This window comes from Saimiri boliviensis, chromosome 5 (genome assembly GCF_048565385.1).
Source record: "Saimiri boliviensis isolate mSaiBol1 chromosome 5, mSaiBol1.pri, whole genome shotgun sequence".
NCBI lineage: Eukaryota > Metazoa > Chordata > Mammalia > Primates > Cebidae > Saimiri > Saimiri boliviensis.
Window position 1 is genome coordinate 125,495,599 of NC_133453.1, and position 19,591 is coordinate 125,515,189.

The 19,591-nt window shown below is 43.6% G+C and overlaps 1 protein-coding gene and 1 pseudogene across 4 annotated transcripts in view; both read right to left on the minus strand.

Annotated features, from left to right (window-relative positions):
* Positions 1 to 19,591, minus strand: part of MTHFS (methenyltetrahydrofolate synthetase) — a 296,448-nt gene that overhangs the window by 11,965 nt on the left and 264,892 nt on the right. For all 4 annotated transcript variants that reach the window (XM_074399920.1, XM_074399924.1, XM_074399923.1 and 1 more), the window contains exon 6: positions 8,766 to 8,850. In XM_074399920.1, the coding sequence (XP_074256021.1) occupies positions 8,830 to 8,850 (21 nt within the window). In that variant the 3' untranslated portion in view covers positions 8,766 to 8,829. The remainder of the gene's footprint in view (positions 1 to 8,765; positions 8,851 to 19,591) is intronic.
* On the minus strand, positions 18,729 to 18,891 carry LOC120368190 (U2 spliceosomal RNA; annotated as a pseudogene).

The following is a 19,591-nucleotide window of genomic DNA, read 5'->3' on the forward strand; positions in this document are numbered from 1 at the left end:
TGGTTGTGCCTGCGTTCCTCTGACTCACCCATAGAGCTCACCTTCCTCCACATCTTCCTGGCACGGCCCTTGCCCACCAGGGTGGCTTCAATTTCAGTTTTATTTTATATCATTCTCTTCTTCGTTATCTACATAGAGGGAAGAGCTACAGTGGACATGGATATGGTGGATCATAGGAAGCAGACACCTCTTCCTCACTGAATGTGAGAGGGGAACATTCTGATCATGGGCCCTACGTCTGCCCCCAGTGGCTCCCTCTGCTTAGTCATGGAAACAGCAGTATAGATGGAAAAGCACACAGGCTGCTCAGACGGTCCTGGGTTCAAATCTCAACTCTGCCTCTTATACTGTGACAGTGACTGTTTCTACCTTTCGTTGAGTCTCCTTTACCTCATCTCTAAGGCGTAGGCAAGAACACTTTCTTGTAGGATTGCTATGAGGACTGAACCTAGCAGAGTATGTAAAACACCTAGAATACAGCCTACCTATGGTAAGTGTTCAATAAATGATATTTTCCTTACTATATCATCGCTGCCTCAAAATTCAGCCAAATTGGTTTGAGTCTTGCAGAATCTATTATAAGAGCATAAAAGCAGGGCCTAAAACCCAAAGTGATTCTATTCAGAATTATTGGTTAAGGCATTATTCTAGATAAGACCTCTAAGGATTAAACACATTAGTAATTTATTTTTGAGACAGAGTTTTGCTCTTGTTGCCCAGGCTGGAGTACAATGGCTCGATCTTAGCTCACTGCAACCTCTGCCTCCTGAATTTAAGAGATTCTCCTGCATCAGCCTCCCGAGTAGCTGGGATTACAGGCATGCGCCACCACGCCCAGCTAATTTCGTGTTTTTTAGTAGAGACGGGGCTTCTCCATGTTGGTCAGGCTGGTCTCGAACTCCCGACCTCAGGTGATCAGCCCACCTCAGCCTCCCAAAGTGTTGGGATTACAGGCGTGAGCCACCACACCCCATATTAGTAAATTTACTCCTCAGAGTCTACTGTGAACCTGCTGTGAGCCAGGCACCAATGTCGTGGCTACGGCAGGACATATAGAGTCTCTGCTTTCCTGGAGCTTAAAAGAATGAATGGATGTCCACTTTTCAAGTAGCATAGATATTTTCTGGGTGGATGGGGGCGGGTGGGGGCTAAGACTGTTACCACTGAGGAAGAGAGATATTGTTTCTCAGAGGTGATGCCACCCAAAGCTCAGAAGAGCAGGCGCAAGGGGTCATGAGCAAGAGGAAGCTCCACCAGGGAGATGGGCACGATTCCAGTCAGGACAATAGTAATCCTGGGATGGGGCAACAAGCCATGGCAAGGGGATTCTTGTAAGTGGCATCTTTCTGGGAGGACCAGAAAGTGGTCCTTCTTCTTTCTGGTCCTCTCAGAAAAGCACCCACTTACAAGTATCTCCTAAGGATAAAAAAGCAATAAAGAGGCAGTCTCAGTCCAAGAAAGTTTAACCCCTTTGATCCAGCTCCAACATTGCTCACAAGAATGCTCACAGGAAAGACTATAGAACATCTTAAATCAAAAGCTCATAAGCTAAAAGAAGCTGGTAAATAGCTCAGGATTGCCATTCAGGATTGCCGTTCAGGTAAATAGCTCAGGATTGCCATTCAGGCAATCCCGGGTTCAGCAGTCTGACCTGGGAGGGCCTTTGGCACCACATGGTTTTGTGTGATTCTTAGAGAAAGAGAAGCAAGGTTACTCCGGTCTATGATTGAGGAGAGAAAATCACTGGGGTCCAAGTCAAGTTAATAGAGAGATACAGCAGGAGACTGAAGGGTGACACAGGACCAGAATGGAACCCGAGAGGGAGCAACCAGGTACCACGTGACACTGGCTCACAGGAGTCCAAACAGACAGACGATGTCCCGGACCAAGGCCAGGACAGAATAATTGGCCACCGCTCCGGGGCCCACAGCACTGACAGCATGATTGCCACGTGACTGCCACTACTATATCTTCCTTGCATATGCCAAAGGAAATTATTTAATAAGTTGTGTACACATTTTTTTTTTTTTTTTTTTTTTTTTTTTTTTTTTTTTTGCTAATCCACTTATTTTCTCAAATCCAAGTGTTTTGGAACTAGAAATTTTAGGTCAAACCAGCTATACCTAACTAATCATTGTAGGACAGTGGTTCTCAACTGGTAGTTATTTTGCCTCCTCTGACTCCCCAGTCCAGAGGACATTTGGAAATGGCTGGAAACATTTTAAATTATTGTTATTGGGGTGGCCAGAGTTACTGGCATCTGGTGGGTGGAGGCCAGGGATGCTGCTAGTCATACTACAGTGAACAGCACAGCCCCTTACAGTGAAGCATTACTCAGCCCCAAATGGCACCACTGCCAGAGAAGAGAAGGCCTGCTCGAGGGTGTGCCTATCCTTAACATTTGCAGGGTCCAGAGCAAGCACACTAATGAAGGTGCTGGCCTCATGCTCACCCTCCTCGACCTCTGCCCCAGACTTCTTTCCACACTGAGATAAGCCTTGCATACGTGTGTGTGCACACCCCTGTCTTTACATGTAACCTGTTCATGCCCCCCTAAACTTAGTGGTACCCAGATCAGGAGGACAGAGCACAGAAGGACTGCACAGTTCCTGAGGCCCTGAATATTTAGGACATGACCTAGGAGGCAGGCTCCATTCCACTGCCCCTTGGAAAGAGGTACAGCCAGAGGAGAGCCAGAGGAGGGTTCTCTAAAGCTTGGGGCCCAAACCAGGGGGCCTTTGGTCAGAATCCTAAATCCAGGAGCAACATCTAAGCAGGTATGAACCATGGCTCTATGTCATGTCACGTTGCTAGAGTAGGTGGTGTGGGAGGGGCGAGAGCAAAGAAACGGGAGTTAGGAGCATGACTTCGCATGACCGTCAGAAGACCGGGGTGTATATTGGACCCTTGCCCCCTCTGTCAGCTATGTGGGCCCCCGAATGTAGGAGAAATCCAAGCTTCAGAGAAAGGGCACATAAGAGAGCAGGGGCCTGGCACACAGGAAACCCCAGGATGAGAAGAGCAGATGAGAAGAAGAATTGTTAGTCACAGTTCACATGAAAACAGCCTAGGAGAGTTCCAGCAGTTTGCCAGTCCTCCTTGCTTTGATTCCTGTTACTTTGAAATAGAGACATTTCAAATCCTCTCTAATTTGACTACACTGTTATGCTTTGGGAAATGACTCTGTTAAAATAATGTGCCCAGATGCAGAAACTGGAGAATGCATGACTCACCCCTCCCTGTCCTGTGACGTTCCATACAGGCATGGCCTGGCATTCGACCCCCCGGACGTTTTCCAGATCATTCCTCCTTCCTCCGCCCTATCGCTGTCTTAGTCCTCCTGCTCATCTCACATGAACCACGGCAATGGTGTCCTACTTGGTCCCCTGAGACCTCTCTCTCTATGCCATCCTCCACACAGGCTGCTGGAAAACCCTTCTCATAACATACCTCTAGACATGTCACTCCAGAGTTCCAAACCCTTCGGTGGGTTTGGAATGGTGGCGCTGATCATTGTATAATGCACAGGAGGGCCTCTTACAATGAAGAACTATTCAGCCCCAGATGTCGATATTGTGACGTTTCGGATTGTGCTCACAAATCACTGTCCAAACCCCTGGCCCCTACTGTGTCCTGCCTCTATGGCTTCTGCTCCAATCCTAAGGCTCGAGTTGTTATGCCAGACCAGGGAAACGGAGAGTTTTCCAGGTTTATCCCAAGAACACAAAGTTCTGTTATGTCTGCAGTTTCTCCAGCTGTGACTCTGAAACCCAGAGCCTTTGAGGCCCTGGACATTCTGTGCATTTCTAGCACAATGCTAATTCTAGGGGAATGGCTAACATGGGCATTATTAGCACATCCCAGAGGGGCTTGTGAAACATCAAGGACAGAGACCAGGAGACACACAGAAGCACTGCTCAGCTCCCGTTTTCGGGAAGGATCCACCCACCCGCAGGGAGAGTGGTCAGCACACAGCCTGCATGATCAGCTCCTCCAGCGTCCGCCTCTGCTGCAGATTCCCCCCGACCCAAGACACGCTTTCCTGACATCCTTACCTGGTGAGTAAGTGAGAGGGGGTACAGCCTGTCCTTTCTGGTCCAAAAGGATGCAACTCTAATAGCCACCACTTGGTCCAGAGCACCTCATAAGATTGGCAGAATTTGGCTGGGTGCGGTGGCTCACGCCTGTAATCCCAGCACTTTGGGAGGCCAATGCGGGCGGATCATGAGGTCAAGAGATGAAGACCATCCTGGTGAAACCCCATCTCTACTAAAAATACAAAAATTAGCTGAACGTGGTGGCACACGTCTGTAGTCCCAGCTACCCAGGAGGCTGAGGCAGGAGAATTGCTTGAACCCGGGAGGCGGAGGTTGCAGTGAGACAAGATCGTGCCACTGCACTCCAGCCTGGCGCCTGGTTGATGGAGTGAGACTCTGTCTCAAAAAAAAAAAAAAAAAAAAAAAAAAAAGATTGGCAAAATTTTTGAGGCGGCATTATAGTTTCATCTCTCCTTCTGCCCCCATTTAACTGGAACACCCGGCAGAAGGTTAGATTCCACAGGAAAACGCAGCAAACACAGCATTTACCAAATCCGTAGGGACTATGCCCCCACCTCACGGAGTCCATCTGCAGGCCGGAGGTGAGGGCAGAAGAGGTTGCTACAGAACTTGGCTTGCTGACTGCAGGGGGATGATTAGATACTGAAGCAATAGAGGCAGTGGGGCAAGACCACCCAAAGCCAAAGAATGGCAATTACTGTAATGACCAGCAAGGACAGAGTGGCAGCTAAGGGACTATGACTCATAATAGACTGTGGAGTCCTGAGGGATCTAATAGATGGCAGTCATAAGGGCACTGCCCAGCTTATAGCAGCAGCAGAAATTGAGACTAGGTGACCAGTAGGCTGAGAGAAGTTGCTCCAGTAAAATGTCATAGCCTTTTGCTTCGTTTCCGGACCTAATTTTAGACTAAAATCTCATTGACTCAACAGGTGGCTAGGTCCCCAAAAGGAAGGACTCTACAACATTCTGGCAGGTGTACACACCCAAGAATCCTCCCGTCCTTTCACGAAAGGATTTACAGACTTTTACTGTGGTGGCCGTACAAGGGAAAGGGAAAGACTGTTAGTCACTGTTAACACTGATACCCAGGGCCCAAAACATCATCAAGGCTCTGCTGTTAGAGTGAGGAGAGAGGGGCTTATGAAAAAGAGGTTCCCTGCCCCAGGTCCAGCTTACAGCAGGTCCGCTGCACCCGTGGACCCACGCTGTGATCATTTCCCCAGTGCCCAAGGGTAGGATTGGGACTGACATGCTTGGCAGTACATGGAACAGCCCCATCGGGTCCTTGGCTTGTGGAGTGACAGCCAAATGGAAAGGTCATTTGTGGAAAGGCCAAATGGAAGCCTCTGCAATTAACTTCACTCCAGCTAAGAGAGTAAATCAAAAATAGCAATGCCTCCCTGGAAAGATGGCAAAGATAAGAGCTGCCCTCAGGGCTGTGAAGGAGGCAGAGGTGGTCCCCTGCATGTCTCCCTGTAAGTCAAGGGGACAGCCCTTTGAAGAAAGCACTTGGCTCCTAGAGCCGACTAGAGACACTGCCGGCTCAGCCCACTCCGAACACTGTAGCTGTCGTCTCTTTGTTAGGACATATGAATACAGCTTCAGGTATATGGCATGCGGTCATTGATTTGGCAAACGTGTCCTTTCTGTCCCTCTCAGAAAAGACGATTATAAATCGTTTGCATTCACAAGGAATAGACAACAGTATCCAATTTACAATTTTGTCCCAGAGATATTTTGACTCTCCCAACCTGTCATGACATAATCAGAAGAAACCTGGGCCATCTGGACATCCTCTATAATATCACCCTGGTTCACTGCATCAGTGGCATTGCATTGATTGGGACAGATAAGCAACAGGTGGCCAACCAGACATACACTCCAGAGGACCAGAGAGGAACAATACAAGGACTCGGGGGCTGTCATGCTCTTACTATCTGTAGGGCCCGGTAGACATAGACAAGCTGGGACATTTCCTCCAAAGTGAATGAATTATTGTAACTTGTACCTCTTATTGTGAAAATAGAAGCATGACACCTGATGGGTTTCTTTAGATTCTGTTCTGCAAAGAAGTTGTGGGAGTGGGCGCATGACCATGAAATGGCCTGATTGCATGTACCTTGCCACCATGGAACTACCAGCTGATAGAGAATTGGAACGGCCTGCAAGGATGGTGTACCGTCCTCTAGGGGGTAATACGTGTACAAATCGAATGTTCTTCTATGGAGCTGTGTCCCCAAGAGGAAGAATACAGGGATCCAGGAACCAAGGTGTGAAAGGTAGAGTGTCATTAGGAGTGGCCCCAGTTACCACTGACTCTTGGTGACATACTGGCAGACTCTGTACATCCCACCCCTACAATGCTGGGCTCTGCAGGGTTAGAGGTCCTGGCTCCCAGAGGGTGTATGCTTTCTCAGGGAGACACAGTAGGAATCCCATTGAATTATATGACGTGGTTGCTACCTGGGCACTTTGACTTCTTCGCGTTGAGAGACCAGTAGGCAAGAAGAAAAGTCACCTTGTTGGAGGGTCAGATGACCCTGATCATCAAGAGGAGGTGGCTGGTATTAAAAAGCAGGAAATGAGGAGTGAGTGTGGAATTCATTTGAGCCACTGGGGTCCTTCTTGAACATTACAGCTGTACACGCAGAAGTAACAGCAACCGCAGCTGGGGAGCATGTGACTAGGGACGCAGAGTCTTCGGGGATGAGGGTCTAGTTCCACCTCCAGGAAAGCCACCAAGGCCAGTCACGAGGGTAAGTGAAGGACAGGGGATTCTAGAGTGTACAGTGGAGACGGGGAGCTGCATGTCACTTGTGGCCGAGAGCCCAGCTGCAGAGGCTGAAGCTGTATCTTATCCTGCTAACCTGCCTCTTCTAGGTTTCTGAGCAAGAGAGGCCACCGGAATCCTGGACAAGCTGCTTCCTGAGTGAGTTTGGAGCAGGGGTCCTGAGAAGCACAGGGAGTAGGTTGGTGGACGTGGAGGTGCACTGCTCAGACCCGCTTCAAAAAAGGGCTGCCAGCCGACTGTCGGGGGTATGGTGGGCAGACAGCCTCCAGCCCCCAACATCTTCAGGGAAAGCGTCTTGTCTTTCCCAGAACAGTCCACGTCTGGTGGCCAGGCGTGGTGAGAGTCAACAGGCCTGGCCATTTCCACCCAGCGGGGCACAACTCCGAGGGAACCGCCTCCACCCACCGCCCCTCCCTGGGTTGGCCAGGCATTGCGGAGCCTGCAGTGCGTTCAGCTTCTCTCTCTGCCCATTCAGGCTTCGTCTCCTTCCTTCCATGGGTGCTCTCCCTAAGATAAGTTTGTACCTCCAACTCTGTTTCAGAGTTTGCCTCTGCAGAACCCAACCTGTAACCAGATTTATGCCAAAAATCGAGTGGGGAGGTTTAGCCCCGGGCCCTGCCTTAGTCTGCTCGGGCTGCTATAAGAAATCTACCATGGACTGGATGGCTTAAACAGCACATGCTGGTTTCTCACAGTTGTGGGTCGGGAAGTCTAAGACTAAGATCGAGGGTCTGATGAGGGTGCGCCTTCCTGGTCCATGGGTGGTGCCTTCTAGCCATGACCTCACACCGTCGGGGGGTGAGCTCTCTAGGTCCTCTTTCATAGGGGCACTAATCCCACTTGTGAGGGTTTCCCCTCATGATGTAATCACTTACTGAAAGCCCCACCTTCTAAAACCATCATCTCGGGCGTTAGGATTTCAACAAATGAGTTCTGAGGGACACCAAGAGACAGCCCACAACAGGCACTGTACGGGTGTACTGGGCAGGAGAGCAGGCCTGAGGAAGGCCAGTAAGAGATTTTCCCCCATCCTCCCTCACCAGAACCAAGACACGCTGAGACTGAGAAGTGTCAAAGGGGGAAGCAGAGTTTGGGAGCAGGGGGAGTATTCACACTGGCTATGAAGCAGACCACATCCTTGGCAGGGCACGATGCGGCTTCTTTTGCTTCCCATCAAAGTTCTGGAAATAATGTTGGGTGGGGAATGGCTAAGGATGAGGTGCTTGGGAACTTTCTGGAGCCAGGCAGTGGAGTGATCACAAAGGTAGGATTGTACCCGCCTCCTGCATCAGCCTGGAGCTGGCTCCTCCGTTGCCCCAGGGGGCTCCACACAGGATGCAGGAGAAAGCCACAGTAGTTCCGACCTCTGCCCGCCTTGGCCACCGCCCCTTCTTTGAAACAAACATTTGTGGGGGGAAAGAAATGTTGTCTATTCTGGCCTTGAAGGGTGACTCAGTCAATTCAATGGACCAAGAAATCAACTAATTTCACTCTTTTTAGTTGTTAGTTTTTTAAAACCCACTTAATAGCTATTGTTTGACTCTGATCAAAAAGCAGTCTAAGACCTTCCTGTGTCTCTAGTGAAAATTGCTATAACTTTCTGAAAATAATTTATGAAAAATTGACTATATCAGCTATGCCTAAGCTTTCCTATGATTCTGAAAATTCCGAATACTACTACTAATAATAGTTGCCTATTTCTGCAAACTAGTTTACATTTACCCAAACTTGCATAAACATTCTTTATCTTCACAACTGTCTTACAGAGGGGAGAAAGTTACCCTTCTTTAAAGATCTAGAAGCTCACAGGGCTTAAGTGACTTTTTTAAGATCACAAAGCCAAGAACAACAGAGCACAGCTAATTTCACCACGGCCAGGGACGAGAAATGGAGAAAGTCATAATCCCACCTACCAGCCAGGTTCCCTAAGGATCTTCTTGTAAAGTTTGTTTCATTATCTTGCCCCCAAATGATGAATTATCCACGCAGCATAGTAATCTGAAAAGAGACATGAAAATAATAGAATATTTTAGTTGTGTATATGCTGACTTTTGGTAACTTAATTAGCTAAAGCTATAAATCAATGAGACGTTATCAAGGTGTCAGAATGTGAGAAGGATCATTCTCACATGTGTACTCCTCAGCATTAAAAAAAATTATTGAGATAGCCCATCACTACCTTTTAGCAGTTAAAATGAAGCTTGCCGGTGACCCTGCTTAACCTGGCAACTGAGACAATATTAGTCTGTATTCATGCTTTGCTCCAAATGCAAACAGAGTCTTGCATCTTCTTTTATAAAGTCCTAAAGCAGCTACATACTGCTGCAGCATGCATTCTCCATGACCAGGCAACCTGTTGTAGCTATTTGAATGGGCTGCTAGGCCAATGAGAAAGCTCTTTCATCCCCTTAGTAGGAGATGCCATTTCTTGCTTATGGTCAGCATTAATATTGATTCCCAATAATTCCCAATTGCTCACCCCAAGCCCTACCTAAACAACACAATTAACCATTCTTCAGACTAGAGTAGTCAGGACATGAAGGCTTGATCATTTCATGTCCATGTTCTCTGGGTTACTATAGCAATCATTTTGTATTTCAGTCCATCTGTGTACATGTCTGTCTTTCCCTAGAGATGGTAAGCTCTTAAGAACACTCAGTGAGGACGGATGTTCTTCAGAACCTCACTCAGTGCAGTGACCTCACATATTCCCAGCACCAGCACACAGCCTGGCACAGAATAGATGCTTATAGACTGTTGTGTAAATGAGAAGACTATTCGTATCAAACATACTTCATCAGATTTCATCTTTCCATCTCACTTCCAGCTCAGTTCCTGCACAGGAAGACTAGAGAACTCAAACCCAAATGTCTGCTAGGACCAAGAAGGTGGTCTAAATGAAAGAAGACAGCCTGGAGTGATGGGATACAGAGGTCAGGCCTGTGCATCTAAAGAGAGCAGCTCCTTAGGCCCTCATGATTACTCACATGGAAGAACACAGGTCCATTGTGGCTAGACCCTCTGATTGTTCAAAAGAATCTAGAAAATGCAATTATCAGTTGGGCGCAGTGGCTTAGGCCTGTAATCTCCGCACTTTGGGAGGCCAAGGTGGGCGGATCACCTGAGGTCGGGAGTTTGAGACCAGACTGACCAACATGGAGAAACCCCATCTCTACTAAAATACAAAATTAGCCGGGCATGGTGGCATGTGCCTATAATCCCAGCTAATCAGGACGCTGAGGCAGGAGAAATGCTTGAACCCGGGATGCGGAGGTTACAGTGAGCTGAGATTGTACCATTGCACCCCAGCCTGGGTGACAAAAGTGAAACTCTGTCTAAAAAACAAAGAGAGAGAAAATGTGATTCTCACTTACAGTTCCCTGCACAGGTCAAACAACACAGACCTGTCTTAAATCCTACTGACTGGTCTGCTCTGTGCGTTGCTTCTACTAGATATTCATCGAGTGGTCAGCAGCTAAGAAGTAAGTCAGGACTGATGCAGGTAAGTTCCATTCTGGCGCAAAGTGGGACTTGGCCCTGGGACCCCCATAACACATGGCAGCATTTCCAAAGAGCCCTGATTTCAGAAACAGGGGCCCTAGGGCCTGACATTTCCTCTTTTTGTCTCTTATGATCTAAAAATGGTTTCAAATTACTGCTCTGTATGTTCTAAAACCTGGGCTGCTATTCCTTTTAAGACTAGCTTTGGCTTTACAAACTAGCAAGCGGTATTTTAAAGCTCGTCCCCGAAGTTAAGTGTAGTACTGCATTAGAACATATGTCTTATCGATTTGTGGAGCCTTCATTCCAGTGAATTATCTCTTGCTCATGGTCAATGGCCTTGCTCAATGGCCTTGTTTGTGCATTTGGCAAAAGTAAGGGGAAGAGGAGGACAGGAACTCACTCTTGTCAAGTAGATGCCTTAAAGGACCCCACCCCACACCCTCTTGCTGTGAGACATAACATATCTCTTATATTAAAGCATGGAGTAGAGCTCTTCATCTAGGGAGCACTCCCAAGGAATCAGAAGCCATTGATGTGTATCAGGACTTTAAATTGTTTTGTCAATGTGCATTAAATTGCAATTATCTGCATTGAATTCATTAGCCATTGTACGATCTAATTATCCCGTGTTTGCAGAGATTTCAGAATTTAGGGAGCTTCCCTTCCTGAGCATCATAATTTGGAAGAGCCACACCTGTCTCTGTGCTTGCTAATGCTTCAAGGTGGTAGGTGTGCTGCCTCACAGCAGGATGGTCTTTGAAGCCCAGGGACACACTCAGCCTGGAGAGGGGAGGTGACGATGAAGAGAAGAAAGCCTGTAGCCCAATAAACATCGAAGGGTGGGTTGCACCATCCTGTTCTTACCTACAGATTCGACCCAGGCTTCAGGCTCCTCCTTCCCTGGACTTCTGACTCACTGAAGCCCAGCTACTGCTCCAGCAGCCCCATGTGCTCTGAGGAGCCCAGAGGCCCCAGTCCACCATCTGTGTTCCGTAACTATCTGAAAATGGGATGAGTCCTCTTAGAATTCCCAATCCCCCATTGCAACAGGAGGGGCTGTGCCCAATGATGGCACAGAAGCACAGAATGTGTGGACCTCTAGAACCATGGAGAACACCTGGTCCAACTCCTTTCTCTACTTGGAAAGACTGAGGGCCAGAGCATGTGAGTTTCTCACCCAGCTGGGAAGAGACAGTGTCTCCAGTCTAGGACTCCAGGTTCGGTATTGTCCTGTGTATTCTAGATGCAACACTTGGAGATCTGTCTCTGGGTAATTCAGGATGGCCCTGCCTGCAGTGAGATTGGGGCATATCTTCAAAGTGAGGCTGGATGGGAGAAGGAGGGTCCTAATAGTCATTTGTTCCCTTGTTCCTTTATCCTACAGATGTCTATGCATGCCTGCTCCAGGTCAGTCTGTGTGTTCCCGGTGATGAGGAAAACAGAGTCCATACTCCCATGGATTTTACAGATCAGTGGGGGAGACAGTATTTTTGAAAATTACATAAATGAATATACAATTGTCCACTGGTGAAAGGAAGGGAGGAAGAAAGGGAAAGGAAGAAAGAGAATGCAAGGTGTTACAATGTTAGAATAATGGGAATCAGGAATGACTCCATGGCACAGATGGAGCAGAAATTGAGATCTGAAAAAGCTAGCAGCACCTAGACCTACAGGGAAGGGGAGGACACATCTACACAGAGCCACGGGGAGTGGGGTGCATGCTCCCCTGATGCTCAGCGTGAGTGGATTCCACAGTTGATGCCAACTGAAGTAACGTTTCACACTTTGCAAAGAACCAAGACCAGATTCCACTTAAAGGAACCAGAATTTGAATTTACTAGGAGGCGGTGACGAAGAAGGAAAAACATGTAATTTGGAATCAGAAAGATTTTGGTTTCAATTCTAGATTCATCAAATACAAGTCACTTGAAGACTCAATTTCCTCATTCTCAAAGCTACAGTAAAAATACCGCATAGGGTTGTTGGCAGGGATTAAACATTTTGCACAGTTCTTGGCAAAGAGTAAATGCTTGAATTAGTTTTCAAGGGCTGAAATAGCAAAATATCATTTGCTGGGTGGCTTAAACAACAGAAATTTATTTTCTTCTGGTTCTGGAGGTTGGAAGGCCAAGATGAAGGTGACAGCAGGGTGGTTTCTGGTGAGCCTCTTCCTGGCTTATAGATGGCGGCCGTCTTCTGTGTCCTTACATGGTCTTTCTCAGTCCACAGGCACTCCTGGTGTCTCTTCCTTTTCTTTTTCTTTTTCTTTTTTTTTTTTTTTTGAGATGGAGTTTCACTCTTGTTACCCAGGTTGGAGTGCAATGGCGCGATCTCGGCTCACCGCAACCTCCACCTCCTGGGTTCAGGCAATTCTCCTGCCTCAGCCTCCTGAGTAGCTGGGATTACAGGCACGCGCCACTCTTCCTTTTCTTATATGGACAGCAGTCACGCTGGATTAGGGCCCACCCTTATGACCTCACTGCACCTCCATTACATCGTTTTTATTTGGCTTCTCTGGGAAATACTTTATTTTTCTTTTGCTTATGAAGCTCATTATGTCAGGATATAAAATTTGTGGTTGATAGTTTCTTTTTTCTTTATTTTGTTACACTTTAAGTTCTGGGGTACATATGCAGATTGTGCAGGACTGTTACATAGGTGGTTACATGCCATGGTGGTTTGCTGCACCCATTCCCCTGACACAGACATTAGGTATTTCTCCTAATGTTATCCCTTCCCAATCCCCCAACCTGCTATCCCTCCACTAGCCTCCCGCCCCCCAACAGGCCCCAGTGTATGATGTTCCCCTCCCTGTGTCCATATGTTCTCATTGTTCTACACCCACTTATGAGTGAGAACATTCAGTGTCTGGTTTTCTGCTCTTGTGTCAGTTTGCTAATAATGATGGTTTCCAGCTTCATCCATGTCCCTGCCAAGGACATGAACTCATCCTTTTTATGGCTGCACCGGGTTCCATGTTGTAAATGTGCCACGTTTTCTTTATCCAGTATATCATTGATGGGCATTTGGGTTAGTTTTTTTGTAAACAATGCTGTAATGAACATACATGTGCATGTGTTTTTATAACAGTATAATTTATAATCCTTTGGATATATACCCAGTAATAGGATTGCTGGATCAAATGGGATTTCTATTTCTAGGTCCTTGAGGAATCGCCACACTGTCTTCCACAATGGTTGAACTAATTTACACTCCCACCAACAGTGTAAAAGTATTCCTATTTCTCCACATCCTCTCCAGCATCTGTTGTCTCATTTTTTTTTTTAATGATTGCCATTCTAACTGGCATGAGATGGCATCTCATTGTGGTTTTGATTTGGATTTCTCTAATGACCAGTGATGATGAGCATTTTTTCATATGTTTATTGGCTGCATAAATGTCTTCTTTTGAAAAGTATCTATTCATATCCTTTGCCCACTTTTTGATGGGATTGTTTGCTTTTTTCTTGTAAATTTGTTTAAGTTCTTTGTAGATTAACTCCAGATGGATTAAAGATTTAAACCTAAGACCTAATACCATAAAACCCTAGAAGAAAATCTAGGCAATATCCTTCAGGACATAGGCATAGGCAAGGACTTCATGACTAAAACACCAAAAGCATTGGCAACAAAAGCCAAAATAGACAAATGGGATCTAATTAAACTTAAAAGCTTCTGCAAAGCAAAAGAAACAGTCATTAGAGAGAACTGGCACCAACAGAACGGGAAAATTTTTTGCAATCTACCCATCTGACAAAGGGCTAATACCTCTATTACATCTTTAAGACCCTATCCTCAAATGCAGTTACATTGGGGGTTAGTGACTAAGCCTATGAATTTTAAGGAGACATGATCCAGTCCGTAACTGCTGAATAGAAGCTGTCATTTCTTCCTTCATTTTTTTTCTACCAAATGTCAAAGTAATGATAGAAGAAAATGGAGTGATGCCTTCAAATACTTTAAGAATTAGGGTGTTCTCTGAGAATGCTGTGGGTACACAGTTACTTCTCAGTAAGGTCTACAGTATTTCACTTTAGAACCATCCACCTTTGAGTGATAAATCTCACAGGAACCCACTCTGTGATGAACACTCTCAAAAATAAAGAGAAAAGGGGAAATTGGAAATGGAAAAACACCTGGGGTTACCTAAATGTCCATCTGCTCACTTTAAAAAGTTATCAATGGCAAGAAGAAGGTCAAGGATAACGTAATGATAGAATAGGATAAAATAGAATTAACTGTTGAGAATTAATTTTAGTAACTAAAGTGGCTCAAAAACAAACTACAAATAACCAGAACTAAAGATGGATGAGAAAAGATAAAGCGGGATCAAAACCCAAATTGTATCAATGCAGAATGGGAGGGGAAAGAAGGATATACCTCTGATATCTCTCAACAGTTATGAAGGGTTAAAAAATTGTCTTTGCAAAGTTTAAAAAGAGGATTATAGCTTTAATAATGTTAGTGGAGTAGTTCATAAATTGATCATAAATATTTTTATTTTAAAATGGAGAGTAACCTTTTAAAAAAATATCTTTAGACCAGGCATGGAGGCTAACGCCTGTAATCCCAGAACTTTGGGAGGCTGAGGCAGGCAGATCATGAGGTCAGGACATCAAGACTAACCTGGCCAACGTGGTGAAACCCTGGCTCCACTAAAAACACAAAAATTGGCCAGGTGTGGTGGTGCGTGCCTGTAATCCCAGCTACTCTAGAGGCTGAGGCAGAAGAGTCACTTGAACTGGGAGGCAGAGGTTGCAGTGAGCTGAGATTGCACCACTGCACTCCAGCCTGGAAAAAAAAAAAAAGAAAAGAAGTAAGTTTTTAGACAAAAAAAAAACAAAGTATAACATAGTCATTTATTGAATCATCATCAAAAATCAAAAGAGTCGACAGAGGACAAGACGACACAAAGTGAGGTGGCAGCATGGTGGCCATGAACATGGATGTAAGTGGCCTGTCTCGAGCTATGTAAAGATTATGATTTTTCAAAGTTAGTGTTAAGTTGTCCATAAGATACGCTTCTGCTTTGGTGGCAGAAAGATAATAAAAGCCTAAAAATGAATTATTGGATCCAAACATGCCAGTTGAATTCAAATCAAAGAATAGCCAGATTAATTCTGGACAGCACAGTGCTTAAAAGTAAAAACTTTACATAAGAAAAGGGCATAAAGCAAAAACTGTTAACCTACATAAGAAATCAAAAACACACGTGGGTGTAAGAATAGAATTTACTAGTATCAGTCTATTACAGACCCAAGCATACGAAAATTAAATGAGGACATTAAAAAATGGATGACACAATTTTAAAAAGTACATCTATTAGACTTATGTCAAATCTTGTAATGCAAAAATATGGATTACTTTTTCTTTTAAAGTATATGTACACGGGCTGTAAGCAAAAAATGATCATATACTAAATCATAAAGAAAACATTGATAGTGGTCTGCCCGGAAACCATCATTCTCGGCAAACTGACACGGGAGCAGAAAATCAAACACCTCATGTTCTCACTCATAGGCGAGTGTTGAACAATGAGAACACATGGACACAGGGAGGGGAGCATCGCACACTGGGGTCTGTTGGGGGGAAACAGGGGAGGGACAGCGGATATGCCAGATATAGGTGAAGGGGAGGAAGGCCGCAAATCACGCTGCCATGTGTGTACCTATGCAACAATCTTGCATGCTCTTCACATGTACCCCCAAACCTAAAATGCAATAAAAAAATTGATAAATACCTCACAGCAGAGTTTTTACAGCTATTATTTTCAGATCAAAATGCAATGAGTTAAACATTCATAAGATATGTTAAAAAGAAAAAACTCAAATATATAGAAACTAAAAACAACCTTCTATACATTGCTGTGTGTAAAACACGAGAGCAAGAGAGTGAGGCAGTGAAAGCAAGAAGGGAGCATGAACTGAAAACAAATCCCATCAGGAGAAAACAGAAGAAATGAAATCATATCAGCAAAAAATAGAAGCAGGAGAAATAATGGAATGAAAAGGGTAACAAAGGGACCATAAGCCCATATCTTAGGTCAGGTGAAGCTGGGTTTGCGTTTTCATTTCAACACACATGGCTCTGCAACTTTGCAACATTTAGTTCATTTCTCTGTCCCCATTTTCGCACGTTTTTCATCTGTAAAATACAACAACTATATATGATTGTTGTGAAAATTAAATGAAAGTAAATACTTGGTAAAGCTCACACATAGTGTCTGGTGGATCATGGATACGGGCTTACTAAATCTTGAGAGGTGGAAGTGGTAGCTGCTGGTATTGTAAGAGTAGTGGTAATACTAGTGTTACGAAAAACTAGAACTTTGAGAGGAAAACAAACAATGAAACAATACCTGAAAGACAAAACAGATGATTAGAAATGAGAATGAGAATCTAGCAGCTAAGAGGAAAGGATAAAGTGTAAGGTATGTAGCAATAATATTACATATCATTGTATGGTGAAGAATTTACAAATTTTAAGAATATTTTTTACATGTTTGTGTGTGCGCATGCTCATGTCCATAGTCGTGCAGGTGTACGTATGAGAATCACATAGCACATGCAAATGTACCCCCAAAACAAGCGGAGCTAAAAGCAAAAAGGAAGCAAGGATATGTCATTGTAATTTCTCAGTGATCCTTGTGGATTTGTTGATAAACCTGCCCAAATATTTAGGATACTCATAATCTCTATCCAATACTACCCATTCTTAACCAGTAAAGAAAAATTTAATTCACCCTGTTAATTTCAAATTTCCACATTTGCTGAAGAGATCATAAGGTCTCCAAGCAAGTATCATATTGATTAAAATCTACATTAGAGAAAAAGTTTGAAATCAATTAGAAGAATATATCTGATCATATTTTTATGGGCTGAGGGTAGGGGATAATTTCTTAAAGATAACAAGCACAGATCATAATGAAAAATATTTTTAAATCTGACTACATCAAAATTAAAATCTATGATTTAAAAAACATAATAAAGTTAAACAAAAAGACTAGAAAATATATTTGTGATATATGTAGGGACATATAATCAATTTCCAAAATATCTAACAAATTTCAAGTCAACAAAGAACAAAACCATTTTGGGAGGCTGAAGCAGGCAGACCATCTGAGGTCAGGAGTTCAAGACCAGCCTGGCCACATGGTGAAGCCCTGTCTACACACACACACACACACACACACACACACACACACACACACAAATTAGCCTGGCTTGGTGGCGTGCGCCTGTAATCCCAGCTACCCTGGAGGCTGAGGCAGGAGAATCGCTTGAATCAGGGAGGTGGAGGTTGCAGTGAGCCGAGACTGCACCACTGCACTCCAGCCTGGGTCACAGAGTGAGACTCTGTCTCAGAAAAAAAAGCAAAGACAATAACCAAGGTGATTCTGAAATAAGAAAACCGTTCATTAACATGTGAAAAGATATTCAAGCTCACCCTTACTCAAGACAAGGCAAATTAAACAAAGCGATAACATTTCACACCTAGCCCGTTGGCAGAAATTAAATTTTAATTGTCAATATTGGTCTTGCTGAAGCTAGGGGGAAGTCGGTACTCTCATACTCTGCTGGTCGGTATTTAAACTTGAATAATAACTTTCAGAGCAAATTGACATTATCCAGGATCATTGAAAACACTCATCCTGTGACTGTTTCAGAAAACATTCAGCCATTCAGTTCAAGGTCTACACTTTGGATAATCTTGGGCACATATTCAGTAAAAAGACACTCACTATGGGATTGTCTTTCATATCTTTTAAGTAAAATGAAACAAGCCTTGAATCAAATATACCAAGATGTTGACAACTTTCCAATTCTAGGGGTTGTACTTTTTTGCAGTCTTCTTCACTTTGTAGATTTCTCAAAATAAAAACATCCCTCCTTGTTCAAGGGACGGGACCATTGCTCCATCCCTACACCACACCCTTCTATAGAAGTAAACTGCCTTGCTGGGAGAACTTATCTTTGAGTGCTGTTTCTTCTGCAGCATCGGAATTTTACTTATAAAAAGAGTTTAACAATTTCTTAGAGCAGATATCTTTATATCTGCTATAACTATAACACAAAACCTAAAACTTATCAAAGGAAAATATGGGATCAATGTAATAACTTAGATATAAAAAATTTTCTGTATGAGAACATTTAAAAAAGACAATAAACTATGAAGAAATATTTTCAATTTATGTCACAACTGGGTAAATTCACTAATATAAGTAAAGAGCTATACAAATCAAAAGTGGAATGCTTTAATAGAAAAATGGACAAAGTATATGAAGACATATTTCCCCAAAACAGAAAAATAAATGAATTTTCTTCATATGAAAAAAAAATCTCAACCATTTTTATAGCAAGAACAGTATAATTAGAACTTATGCTGCGTTTTAAAAATTTGCATATCAGGTTCATAAATATCAAAAGCTTTGATGAAATTTAACTTCGGAAAAACTGTAGAGAAAGAGATACTCTTAAATACTTCTGATAAGAACAGCTACCACACTTGATTTAAGCCAAAAGGCCAAGAAGGGATACTCTTCAATACTTCTGTAGAGAGTATAAATTGATGTCAACTCTATAAAAGATAATCTGATCATATCTATCAAACTTTAACTTCATTATTTCACTTCTCGATTATATATTCTACAGATAAACCAATGTATTATAAATATATTCATTACAACAGTGTTGAGATAAAAAATATTAGCGACAATTTAAATGTTCATCAATATTTGATGTTTAAAGAAATTATAGTCCAAACATATGATGGAAAAGTATACAGTCATTATAAATAATAAGTCAGCTCTATAAAAATTTATATAAAATGATCTGCCAGATATTTATTAAGTGAAAAAGCTAGAGGTAAATAAATTTATATAAATTACCATATGTATAAATATATAGACTCTTACATATATGTGGATATTCTTACAATCTGTATATGCATGTAATATCACAGGAAGGATGCATAAGATTCCGGCATTAAGTGCAAGCATACCTCGATTTGTTGCATTTTATTATGCTTCTCAAACACTGTGTCTTTACAAATTGAAGGTTTGTGGCAATCCTGTGTCAAGCAAGTCTATCAGCACTATTTTTCCAACAGCACATGCTCAGTCGTGTCTCTGTGTCATAGTTTGGTAATTCTCATATTTCAAACTTTTAAAATTATTATTATATCTGTTGTGGTGACCTGTGATCTTTTTAATGTTACTATTGTAATTGTTTTGGGG